This window comes from Eurypyga helias, unplaced genomic scaffold (genome assembly GCF_000690775.1).
Source record: "Eurypyga helias isolate BGI_N326 unplaced genomic scaffold, ASM69077v1 scaffold15973, whole genome shotgun sequence".
Classification (NCBI taxonomy): Eukaryota; Metazoa; Chordata; class Aves; order Eurypygiformes; family Eurypygidae; genus Eurypyga; species Eurypyga helias.
In genome coordinates this window covers 1-10,890 of record NW_010240711.1, presented here as the reverse complement: position 1 = coordinate 10,890, position 10,890 = coordinate 1, and the positions used below count along the sequence as shown (strand labels likewise).

Sequence of the window (10,890 nt, the reverse complement as noted above, 5' to 3'; positions counted from 1 at the left end):
AGGTTCTGTAAGAGTAAGGGCATGCTGCTCTACTGAAAAGGGGAGAGGACAAAAGATGGCAGAGAATGAGCAACTGTAACATGAGACAGCAGAGCAAACATTCAATCCATATCCTTTCTGTTTAAACAGCTCCAGTAATTTTGCTTTACTCTTACACATAGCAGTATAAACACCCTGGATCTTTATAGCTTGAATAAGAGCATTTCACTTTTTGTTCTTAATGTCTCATCTACATTTCATAAATGAGCACCATAGTTAGATGCTTTAGTGTTAAGATTTTTGGGGGTCTCTCCCCATGAGGGGAGCACTGAGGGAGTCTGAAACACCAAAGTGGCTTATGTGAAAGTGCTGTTACTAAGAGCTCTTGATTTGTGAGCGTACTACATAGGGTATTTCTGTAGACACCAGTGAACCACTAAAGCCAGTGCGGGGGGAAAACCCAACAAAACCAAACCACAATGAAAAAGGAGATTGTTACTAACCTGCTGCTTCTCTGTAGGGCGACTCTGGAGGGCCTCTGGTCTGTATGAAGGATGATCGTATGTATCTAATTGGAATCATCAGCTGGGGAATAGGCTGTGGCCGCAAAGACATACCTGGCGTTTATACAAATGTGAATCGTTATCTTGACTGGATTCAGGACAACGTGAAACCCTGAGAAAGAAAAATTAACCATCCAGAGTCTTGTGGCCGTGCCCTCGCAGCTTCCTCCTGCGTGCTGTAAGGATGCTGGGAGCCTCCATTTGCAAAACCTGGCTGAGGAAGTAAAGGGTGTCCTTAACAAACGTCTATTCTGTACTTACTTATATGATAAGCTGCTCTGTTTGACTAGAGGCTGTGCTAGTAGGTCAGAGAGCTCCTTAACACTGTGAGAGTAAAGGTTTTGAGTGATAATGTTCTGAATTTCCCAAATACATACTAGTTTACTAGCTACAATGCTTGATTGATACTAAAGCTAAACCTCTTCTGTAGCCTCAACACAATTTTTTTTTTTACAGAACTGTTGCGCAAAACCCTACCTAGTAAACAAAAATAGTTCAGCTGCATTCCTAAAGACAGTTTCACTGAGGTTCTGTGAAGAGCTCAGCTCTCCTTCCAGGACACACTAAGAAAAATTACAAAGAAAGTTAATTTTAGCTTTTCCGACAGTGACTTAGTCCCAAGCTTACAATCCCAATTGCATAACGACACTTATCTCCCTAAAGCACCCACTATCCACAACTCAATTGGCATAATTGACCTTCCTCCTCAAGTACCAACTGTATTTCTTGTAAAGCCCACACAAACCACTCTGAAATGACACAGATGACATGTAAAAGTGAATTTTATTGATGCCCTTGCTGAAGGTTGTATGTGCACTGAACATGCTCAGTAAGGCCACCTGCCACGGCGTTCATCAGATGACTGAAACTTGCCATTCCACAATCAAGATACCACTCTCACTGCAAGTATCCGTTACACCAAACCAGAACGTACGTTACCCTTCGTATGGGGCCACCTTGTTCACAAGCACGAACTGTGTGTGCTGGACTCCACAGCCACCCGACAGATGCTGTAGTCACATGAACAGGAGCTTAGGGCAAAGTTCTGCTACCACAAAGAAAACACATTGGCATCTAGTGGCCAAAGAGCACATTACAGACAACATGGAACAGCGCAGATGCCTCTCATTTCATATTTATGCTGTAGAGAGAGATGCAGCACAGACTGGAATGGGCAGGAGCAGCACCAGCTCCTGCAGAAGAGATGGTCCCAGTGAAAAATCCAGTGTAGTTTGGAATCCACCTGCACAGCAGCTGATTGGTACAGGAACTGGAATGAGGTAGGACAGCCAGAAACTCTACAAAGGTATCAGGACACAATTATCTCAGAGACATCAGTGAGCTGGAGAACAGCAGTATCACCTTCATTTGCAGTAGGCAGGCAGAGGCAAACCGAGGTTCCAATAAGTTACTAGGACAGTTATCATCTTCATTTAGCCACAGCTTCAGTTTCCATCAGAATGCTGTCTCCACAAGAATTCTCCTGCCTCTCTGTCTCTTCCCTGACTCCCCAAAGAAGCCAGGAGAACCCCTACCTTCAAATACTGACAAAACAAGAGGAGAAGCAGAATTACATTCAGATGTCACCACCCATCAGTTTCAAGATCACACGTGCTACGGTCAGCCCTTCAGCAGACACCATACCAAGATTTGGATGGGTTTCCAGTCTGTCTCCAGAGATTCAAGATACTTGATGACCAAGATGGCTTATGAAGTATCTAGAAAGAGCATTCACTTCTTCCCTTCCTCCCTCTGTGGCACCATCCCCAATCTCAGACTTCTTAACTTGCCATCCAGGGTGGGACAATCTACCTTTCCACTTCGTCCAGTATCTTTGAGGCAGAATGGCTAGATGATCTCTCTGCTGCCAAGAGCTGCACAGCTCCCACCCTACCGCTCAGTGACGGAGAAGGGCAGATGCTGGACCATCACACTTAAGTTTGTGGAAATTCAACTTTGTATCATCTAAAAAGGGATAAAACCCAACCAAAATAAAGAAGAGGAGTTACAAAAGGCAGTAAATCCCTAGAATTTCCTTTAAGACAGAAAAATGAAGGTGATACAAGCTTACACAGCTGACTTACTAATCCCAAGGGACCTGAACACCTCTACCATCTGCTGCTGTTCCAAATACTTCAGATTCAGCTAGGGATGAGATGGTTTCAGGTCAGCCTTACTTTTCCCTGCTCCCCAGCACCCTAAGCACTGGCTCTCCTGCTCATGCTACTACAGGCAAAGGAGCAACCCTAAACAGATGGATGGGGTAAGAGGCTGCATCCAACAGCCAGGGACAGGAGAAACAGGAAAGTGCTCTTTCTCACTATCGGGATCCTCTAGGTTCGGACTTGGAACTTGCCAGCCTTAGTCATGTATTTAATCCCCTTGAAGGGCTTGTACTTCTCCCCATACATGTCCAAGCGATTCACCTTCAGTCCTAAAGGCAAACAAACACAGCGTAAGACCGACTGCTGCCACAAAGCAAACAAGCCCTCAGAATAAAGGAACAGAAGATCATACCAGAGGTGCAGAAAAGCACAGCAAAAGTTTTAGGAAGCTGTAAACAGATCACAGAAAAGCTGCTAATTGTCAGAATCATTCTTTGCAAACACATCCGTACCCCTAAGATTCTTTATAGGTCTGTAAGCACAAAATGCAGGGAAATGTAGATAGCTGTTTCACAGAGCATCAGAGAGAACAAATCCACATAGCTGTAGTCAAAGCATATGATTTTTTACTTGAAGAACATGCTTCAGCCAGAATGTACTTCAGAAGCAGAGCTACTTCAGCAACATGCAGAGTGAGCACTGACACAGCAGAAAATATTCAGCTTCTTTACCTGACAGTCACTTACCAGATATAGCCAGCTGCTGAATTTTAAACTGCAGGTTAATGGTGGGGTTTTCGTCTGGTTTTGACGTCCCAGCTTGCAGGCTCACACTCCCTTTCAGGCTTGGCAGCTTCTGGGGGTTTATCTTCCCCACATCCCATGACAGCAACTTCAAAGAACAAAAAATGCAGCAGTGAAACAGGAATGTTGTAACACGCTCTAAAGAAGAGTCCCCTTCCAACAACAGCTTTTAGTGTTTCTTTATGGAAAAGGTCTTTGTCTTTGTATCCTGCCTTTCATATTGGCCAGATACAGTACAGGCTTAAGGAGCAGCTGCCTCAGACCTTTGTTTTCCCCTCTCTCTTTCCATGAGGTTCCCCAAAAGTCTACCGTGAATGACACACATGGGAAATGGGGCCTGTAGCACAAGTAACAGTGACAAAAGCGACGCAGGATTGCCTCCTTTTCAAGTGGCTGAAGCAGTGTTGCTTGAGGCTTTACTGTAGGTAAAACGTCAAATTTTAATTTGCAGTGAGAATAAAAAAGTGACCTGGGGGCAGGGACACGAAACAACAAAACCAGAACACCTCAAGACAAATCAAAAGCCACCAGCCAACCCAAACCCTCAGTGTTTGCAAAGGGCCCAGTCTAACCTGCAGTACTAGGCACGAGACTAGAACTGCAGAAGTCTGTAAAGCATCCACCCGACTAATCCCTCATCATACAATTCCAGTTCTTGGATCTTCTGCACACAACCAGAACGACAGCCCACTCGGACACTGAGCTATTTGTTGTGGGGATTAAGACAACTTCTAGCATGCAACTGTCCTGGAAAAAGTTCTCACTCCAGGAAAAGATACTGCCTTCAGAAAAGCAGTGCTCAAGGAAACATCCATCTAAGCATGAAGAGCTCAACTTCATTTGCTGAAAGGTAAAAAGGATTAAGAAAATATATCTAATTTCTCTCTTTCCTCTCACCTTTGTAACTGGATCGAAGATATGTGTTCCCTGAGAGGGCGTGAGAGTCATATTTAAGACACCTTTTGGCATCTGGCTAGTGACCATCACTCCCTCCACAGTCTTCCCCATAGTCTGCTTCGGCCCCACTGTGATCTCAAAACGTCCCAGTGAGCTGCTGTCACGGAAACTGATGTTGTGTTTAACGTACACAGGAATCGCCACAAGACTAGAATAAAGACACGAACAGAAAGTCCTTGTCAATCTCTTGCCTTCATCTCCACTTTTCCTGATGCAGTCCTTGCCTTCTAGACTGAAAACTGATATTAAAAGAGAAGGAAAGCCTACGCTCATTTGTTTGATCCAAGAGCAAAGTCAAAATCCTGTTCTCAGGTCTTAAAATCAAGCTTGCCGTATCTTAGCGTTGTGATGTAACCCCCATCAGCAGCTAAGCACCACAGGGCTGCTCTCTCACCTCCCTCTTCCCACAGTGGGACAGGGGAAAGAATGGAAGGAAAAGGTAAGAAAACCCACGGGCTGAGATAAGAACAGTTTAAAAATTGAAAATAAATGACATAATGATACTAATAAATATGTAATGCAAATACCAATAAACATGCAATGAAAATACCATACTGCATAATGAAAATGACAGGAAAAGAAAACAAATGACACAACTGCCCAACGCCCAGCCAGTCCCCGAGTGAGCCAGAACTGGAGAGCCCCAAGAGCCCAGCCCCCTGGTCAACTCCTGCCAACTTATACACTGAGCATGATGTCTTATGGCATGAAATATCCCATTGGCCAGATGGGGTCAGATGGGCAAGAGGGTGCCAGCTGTCTTGGCTGCACCCCCTCCCAGCCTCTTGTAGGGAGGCAGCTGGGAACACAGGTGCAGCATGAGACTCTAAACGATGTCCTTGGCTTAATATAAACATTGCTTGGCAACAACTAAAAACATTGGTTAACATTCTTCTCAGCACAAATCCAAAACATAGCCTCATACTTAGCTACTGTGAAGAAAATTAACTCTATCCAAACCAAAACCAGCAAACTTACTTTTCTACCTCTCTACAGGACAAGTAAGTACATCCAGTGCAACAGGAGACTTGAGCAAAGGACAAGGAATGTTTTTCCGTATCACAACCAAGCTGGCAAGTAATTCCAGACAGTGCAGTAGCACTTGAACTTCATGTTTGTGCTTTTGGTTGGATTTCGCAATCCTTTTCATGTACTTGAGCTAAGTCTCACAAAGTCTAACAAGATGCTTTAGCATCTGTAACCCCAGTTAGTACTTGTGGTTAGCTGCTAATAGAAAAGAGCACAAACAGCAGACAAGAACTTGTGGTTCTATTAAAAGAGGTGTCAAAAACCCAAGATTAACAAACTGTCCTGCTTTAGAATAAAAGTTTTTTATAAATATAGGAAATCAACAGCTTGATTACTTCACACTTCCTAATTCTTTCCCTCTCTAGTCTGTTCATCTGCTACTAGCCATTGAAAAACGCTGGCTGATCAAAAAGAAATGACAGAATCACTGCTCCAAACAAGGAGAAAACCCGTTTTAAAAAAGGAAAAGTACACGATACCGTGCATCTCTAGTTCACCGCGCACAACATGCCACCTGATCTTTAAAGGCAATTCCTCCTCCCTGGTTCCAACCACTAGGAAGATCCAAATTCTGTAATTCACTACATTATTCACCTACTTCTGAGCACTGACATGGTAGGAGAGCAAGCGAAAATTTCCATCAGGTGGAATGAAGGAGAGTATTCTCTCTGACTCCCAGCGCTTAAAACGCACACATGGATGAAAGCTGACATCATCCAATAACCGAGGGTTCTGAAATAAAAGAGAGTCACGAAGTTAGTGAAGGCAGTACTGCTTAAAATAACCTCCTCTTCATCTTCTACCCATGAAGGGCCTGCCATTTGATGCACTCTACGCAGCTAAAGGTATCTACGTTCAGACATGTTAACCTATTTGATGCTGTTACATCTGTGCAATAGCACTACTCAACAACCTCTACTATTTTTTAATATTAGTCATGTGAAATAGCTACATTGATGTATATTCATAAAAGAGACGGTCCCTTAGGATTCTCCTAAAGCACCACCATATGTCATAGAATCATAGAAAGGTTTAGATTGGAAGGGATCTTAAAGCCCCCCCAGGCCCATCCCCTGCCGTGGGCAGGGACACCTTCCACTAGACCAGGTTGCTCCAAGCCTCATCCAGCCTGGCCTTGGACACTCCCAGGGATGGGGCATCCACAGCTTCCCTGGGCAACCTGTCCCAGTGCCTCCTCACCCTCTCCTGGAGGAATGTCTTCCTGATGTCCAATCTAAATCTCCCCTCTATCAGCTTAAACCTGTTACCCCTTGTCCTGTCACTACAGGCCCTTGTAAAAAGTCCCTCTCTGAAACTTAGAATCTCAGAAACTTAGTCACAGGACACACTAACAGTACTTACAAAAATAAAACCTTTAGGCTCAATGGTGCTGAAGTTTACTACAAGTTTCCATTGTCAGTTCTTTCTCTTTTTGTTTGGCAAAGGACAACAAACCCTGCTCTGATCTACTGGAATCCATCAGCGTGAGACTGAGCTCCTAGTAGGAGGGCTGGGAAACCCTTTCCAATATACTCAAGTAAAGATATATCCTTGAGCTTTACCATAAAGGAGAGGGTAAGGTCTGGCATCCCAGTCAGCTTGACACAAGCATCAATCACCCCTTGGATTTCAGCAGTAATCGTGGAACCTGAAACAAAGTAATCACAGGAGATTATGGGAATCTGATGAAAAAAATCTCAATGTAGAAAATTTATCAATGGGGAGGAAGGAAATTTATTGTCTTTATGAAATGTCATGGTTCATTACGTTGCCCATTCAGTATTTTTCTCATTTCCAATGTCGTCTAGAGAAGATGCATACAAATAAGAACCACTGACACCAGCGATGTCCATTTCAATGGCCCATGACAACAGCTCCCAACTCTAACAAGACTAAGATGCTTAAAGACTAAGGAGATAAAAGGCGAGTGAAAATTCTCATAGCGCTGTTTTTCCCAATATAGAATTGCTTAAAAGACCTCAGAAACAAGGACAGGTGAAAACCTTGGTACCTCTCTAAAATTTCTGACTGAATAGCACCCATGAGTTGGCAACATTCCAGAGAAAGAATAGGAATAGAGCTTCCCACACTTAAATGAGTGAGGTCCTCTCTGAAAACCTCAATCTCCAGACACTCTCAGAACAAGTTACCCTCGTCTCAGCCAGAAGCAGCTTCCATACCTGATTTATCAATGATTGCATCTATCTCCTCAATCACATCAAAATACGCCTCATTGTTGGTATATTTTACACCAGTACGTCTCCAAGGCACCACCGATAGCTGTCCAGTAGGAAGCTGGTCACCCACATTAGTGCTTCCTGGAAAAAGAAAGGCAATCACAGCAACCACGAAAGTTAAACGGTGCTCCAGAACATGTCCTTGGCCTCATATAACTTAATTGTAGTTAATTACTCTTCCAGACTCACTGTGTTCTGCACTTTACATCTCTCTTACATCCAACTCTAAAACATATACTTCCCATGCCTTATTGTGTTTTAACTGAAACAATTAACTAAAAAGCCGCCCCAACAAAACACCCAGACTAAACTAACTCATCCAGGGTCATGTCCTGGCTGTAACTGGAAAGGCAAGCTGCGTCTTTCGGTTAAAAAAACTCAACCAAACAAAAACCCACCACCAAACTCCAAGCTGGTGCTGGAACTCAAAGCAAAGCACTAACACAGGGCTCCCTAAATACACCTATGCTAGGGTATGGGACAACATAAATTTTCATCACCCATGTCCTCATTTACTTACCCAGAAATATTGCCACACAGGCTCCCCAGTTTACCTACTTTTTGTTTCCCTGTACCTGTGATGGTGTTGACAACTGTTCGCAGGATAGTGGGAGGTTTTATCAGTTCCTTAAGAATATTAGACTCTGTTGCCAATGGAAAGCCATTGTCCAGCATCTCCTCCAGCACCTCATAAACCACCACAACATTGTCCTTGATCATGACCTCTGAACAGACACCAAAATAATCCTGTACAAAAGAAATAATTACTCGACAATCTCTTCCAGAGATTCTTTGTGATCATTCAGTTCAGTGTCCTCCCACACAAACAAATCAATCCTCTTCTTGCAGGAGGTGAAACAACGCTGAAACACCAGTAAGAAGCACATCAGACAGACTGACCATGCCAAACGATGCGGACAACTGAGCATACCTCTGCCCCTGCCTCAGCAAATCATCCTATGTTCTTATTCCCTTTCTATACGAGATTCCCTTTGCTAGCTAAGAGATTTTTCAATTAGCACTTGAAAGTGGCTCAATTGCAATCGATAAAGCAGCAATATTAATAAGAAAAACGTACTTCCTGCAGCCTGACTTGGGTGCAGTGATGCCCTTCATTAGGCTCCAGTATTACATATCCTTCCTCAGCTACCTTAGTCTTTACCTACAGCACTATCAAAATTCCAATGGAGCAGCACTGCTGTTTAGGGAATTCAACCTCTCCTCAAAGCTTTTAATTTACTTTCATCATGAAGCTTGCAGACATATAGGCAATGATGCAATTAACAATTTCAATTCTGTAAACAGCTTTTTAGAATTTATTTTGAAGTAGAATATAGGAGAAGCACAGCTTCAAACTCCCCATATTCTAAGTATGTGTTTGTTTTACAGGAGAACATTTCTAAAGTCTGCCTAACACACTACCTGTGTTTTCTCATTGGTACTGCTTGGTGTGTACAACTGCTTACACATGCTAAGACGTATTACACTAACAGAAGTCCAGTATTCTGAAAAGTCTGAAAAATAATTCTATCCATGTATCAAAACCCTGCTTCCTCATAATTTGTGTATGAAGTGGAATGTTAGACCATGAATCATAAAAGATTTCCCAGCTTGATTTCTCTACTGTTTCTTCAGCTCCTGCTCCAGAACAATAACTAACAACATACAAGTTTGCAGTGAAAATATACCAAGTCAAACTGTAAATCTGTAACACAGTGTAGAAAACTAAGTGGAGATCTTCCAAGATGCAGCACGTTACAGGAAGCAGTCCCAATAATTCAGTAATTTTTAAAATTTAATTTACTCATAGTTTTATTCTACAGGGACTTCGTGCATGTTTCTGGAGAGAGTGAACATGCAGACATAAACCTAAGCTTCTAGCTACTCACAGCAATTAAAGAGACCAGGCATTCTGCATAAAGCATGAGTATACTCATGTGACAGTAGAGAATTCCTAGCCCTGCCCTACAAACACTGTTTCTTTCTCAGAAATACCAGATTTTAACATACGGCCAAGCCAGTGAATACACACTCATGCCTCATCCTCTCACAAAAAGCAAGACCTAAGTGACTGACAGTACATTTTTGGCCTGAACAGCCAATCCACTCCCTGAACTCGGAGAAACGTAACTCAGCCTACACCCTGGTTCTGGAAGCAAAAGCTCACATGATACTTGTTTGACCGAGCACCCACGTTTCCTGTATTCTGGTAGAATGCTGATCATAAGACATTTCAAATCATACACAACCCTCTTGTTGGCAGGCAGCAGACAGACGTCTTCGCTATTCCCCTACACTGCCAGGCAGTCAAATCAGCCACAGCAGAGGGAATATGGCTGCTGTGGGGCAGCTCCTCGGATTCACATCTTTAAGAAGCAAATAAACTTCCAAGAAATATCATTAGATGTAAGTACATGGGTAGGTGGTCACTAGGAGATTCACGCACATGGCTAGGAATCGCAAAAACTCCCTGTAAGAACAAGGCCGGCTTGGTTCACTGCTCCTTAGAGACAAGGCTGCCAACAGAAGCCTTGATTGTGGAAAGGTCCTTCCTGTGAGCACAGGCTGATCCTGAACCCATCGCCATCCTAGGCAGTACCTTCCCAACCACTGCAAGCCCTCAAGACCCACTCCAGATCCTCACAGGTGCAGGATGAGAATTAAGAGATAGGGAAAAGAGAAGACTAATTGCTGGTTAACTTGAAGGGCTCCCTTTTCTCCCTCTCCCGCCGCGTTCTCTTTACAACACGGCCCTGACCTGGGGCTCTTCCTCTTCTGACCTCCTCGGCACACACCAACTACCCCTTCAGCTACAGCAGAGCCACCCCGCGCCGGCAGCCCTCGCCCCGCCGGCGCTTCCCCTGCTCGGCCGCCCGAGCCGTACCTGGAAGGTATCGACGACGCGGTGCAGGAACTCGATAACGAAGAGAGGCGGCACCTCACTCTGGATAACGGCCACGAAGAAAATCTTGTGGCGGTAGACGCTGAGGAGGTAGTGGTGCGGCGTGGGGATCACCGGCGGCACGTTCTCCGCCTCCGTGGCCCTCTCCTGCGCCTCGAAGAAGTAGTCGCAGACGGAGCGGCTGACAACACTCTTCCAGTGCTTCTCCAGGAAGATGTCCCCCGAGGCGTTGATGAGGAACAGGCTGTGGATCATGACTGCGGCGAGCGGAGCAGCTGACAGGGCCGTCCTGCAGCGGGAGCCGGAGCAGAGCCT

General features: G+C 44.4%; 2 protein-coding genes across 2 annotated transcripts in view; one reads left to right on the top strand and one right to left on the bottom strand.

The window, feature by feature from the left end:
- Positions 1–664, top strand: part of PLAT (plasminogen activator, tissue) — an 8,311-nt gene extending 7,647 nt beyond the window's left edge. The window contains exon 13 of the mRNA XM_010148531.1: positions 500–664. Coding sequence (XP_010146833.1) covers positions 500–658 — 159 coding nt within the window. The 3' untranslated portion in view covers positions 659–664. The remainder of the gene's footprint in view (positions 1–499) is intronic.
- A 1,818-nt stretch (positions 665–2,482) lies between these two features.
- Positions 2,483–10,836, bottom strand: AP3M2 (adaptor-related protein complex 3, mu 2 subunit). Its single transcript, XM_010148530.1, has 8 exons — positions 10,558–10,836; positions 8,249–8,420; positions 7,617–7,754; positions 6,999–7,084; positions 6,035–6,168; positions 4,348–4,555; positions 3,394–3,538; positions 2,483–2,976 (listed from the first exon to the last, which is right to left on the bottom strand). The coding sequence occupies exons 1-8, from the start codon at positions 10,828–10,830 to the stop codon at positions 2,876–2,878; spliced, it is 1,257 nt and encodes a 418-aa protein (XP_010146832.1). The 5' UTR covers positions 10,831–10,836; the 3' UTR covers positions 2,483–2,875.
- Between the last annotated feature and the right edge of the window lie 54 nt (positions 10,837–10,890).

Excerpts from the sequence above, each read along its gene's own strand:
- AP3M2 (XM_010148530.1), bottom strand. The coding sequence starts at position 10,830 with ATGATCCACAGCCTGTTCCTCATCAACGCCTCGGGGGACATCTTCCTG. Across the intron at positions 3,539-4,347 it reads TCTTCGATCCAGTTACAAAG|TTGCTGTCATGGGATGTGGG; the intron begins GTGAGAGGAAAG and ends TGTTCTTTGAAG. Across the intron at positions 2,977-3,393 it reads TCAGCAGCTGGCTATATCTG|GACTGAAGGTGAATCGCTTG; the intron begins GTAAGTGACTGT and ends GTTTGCCTTTAG.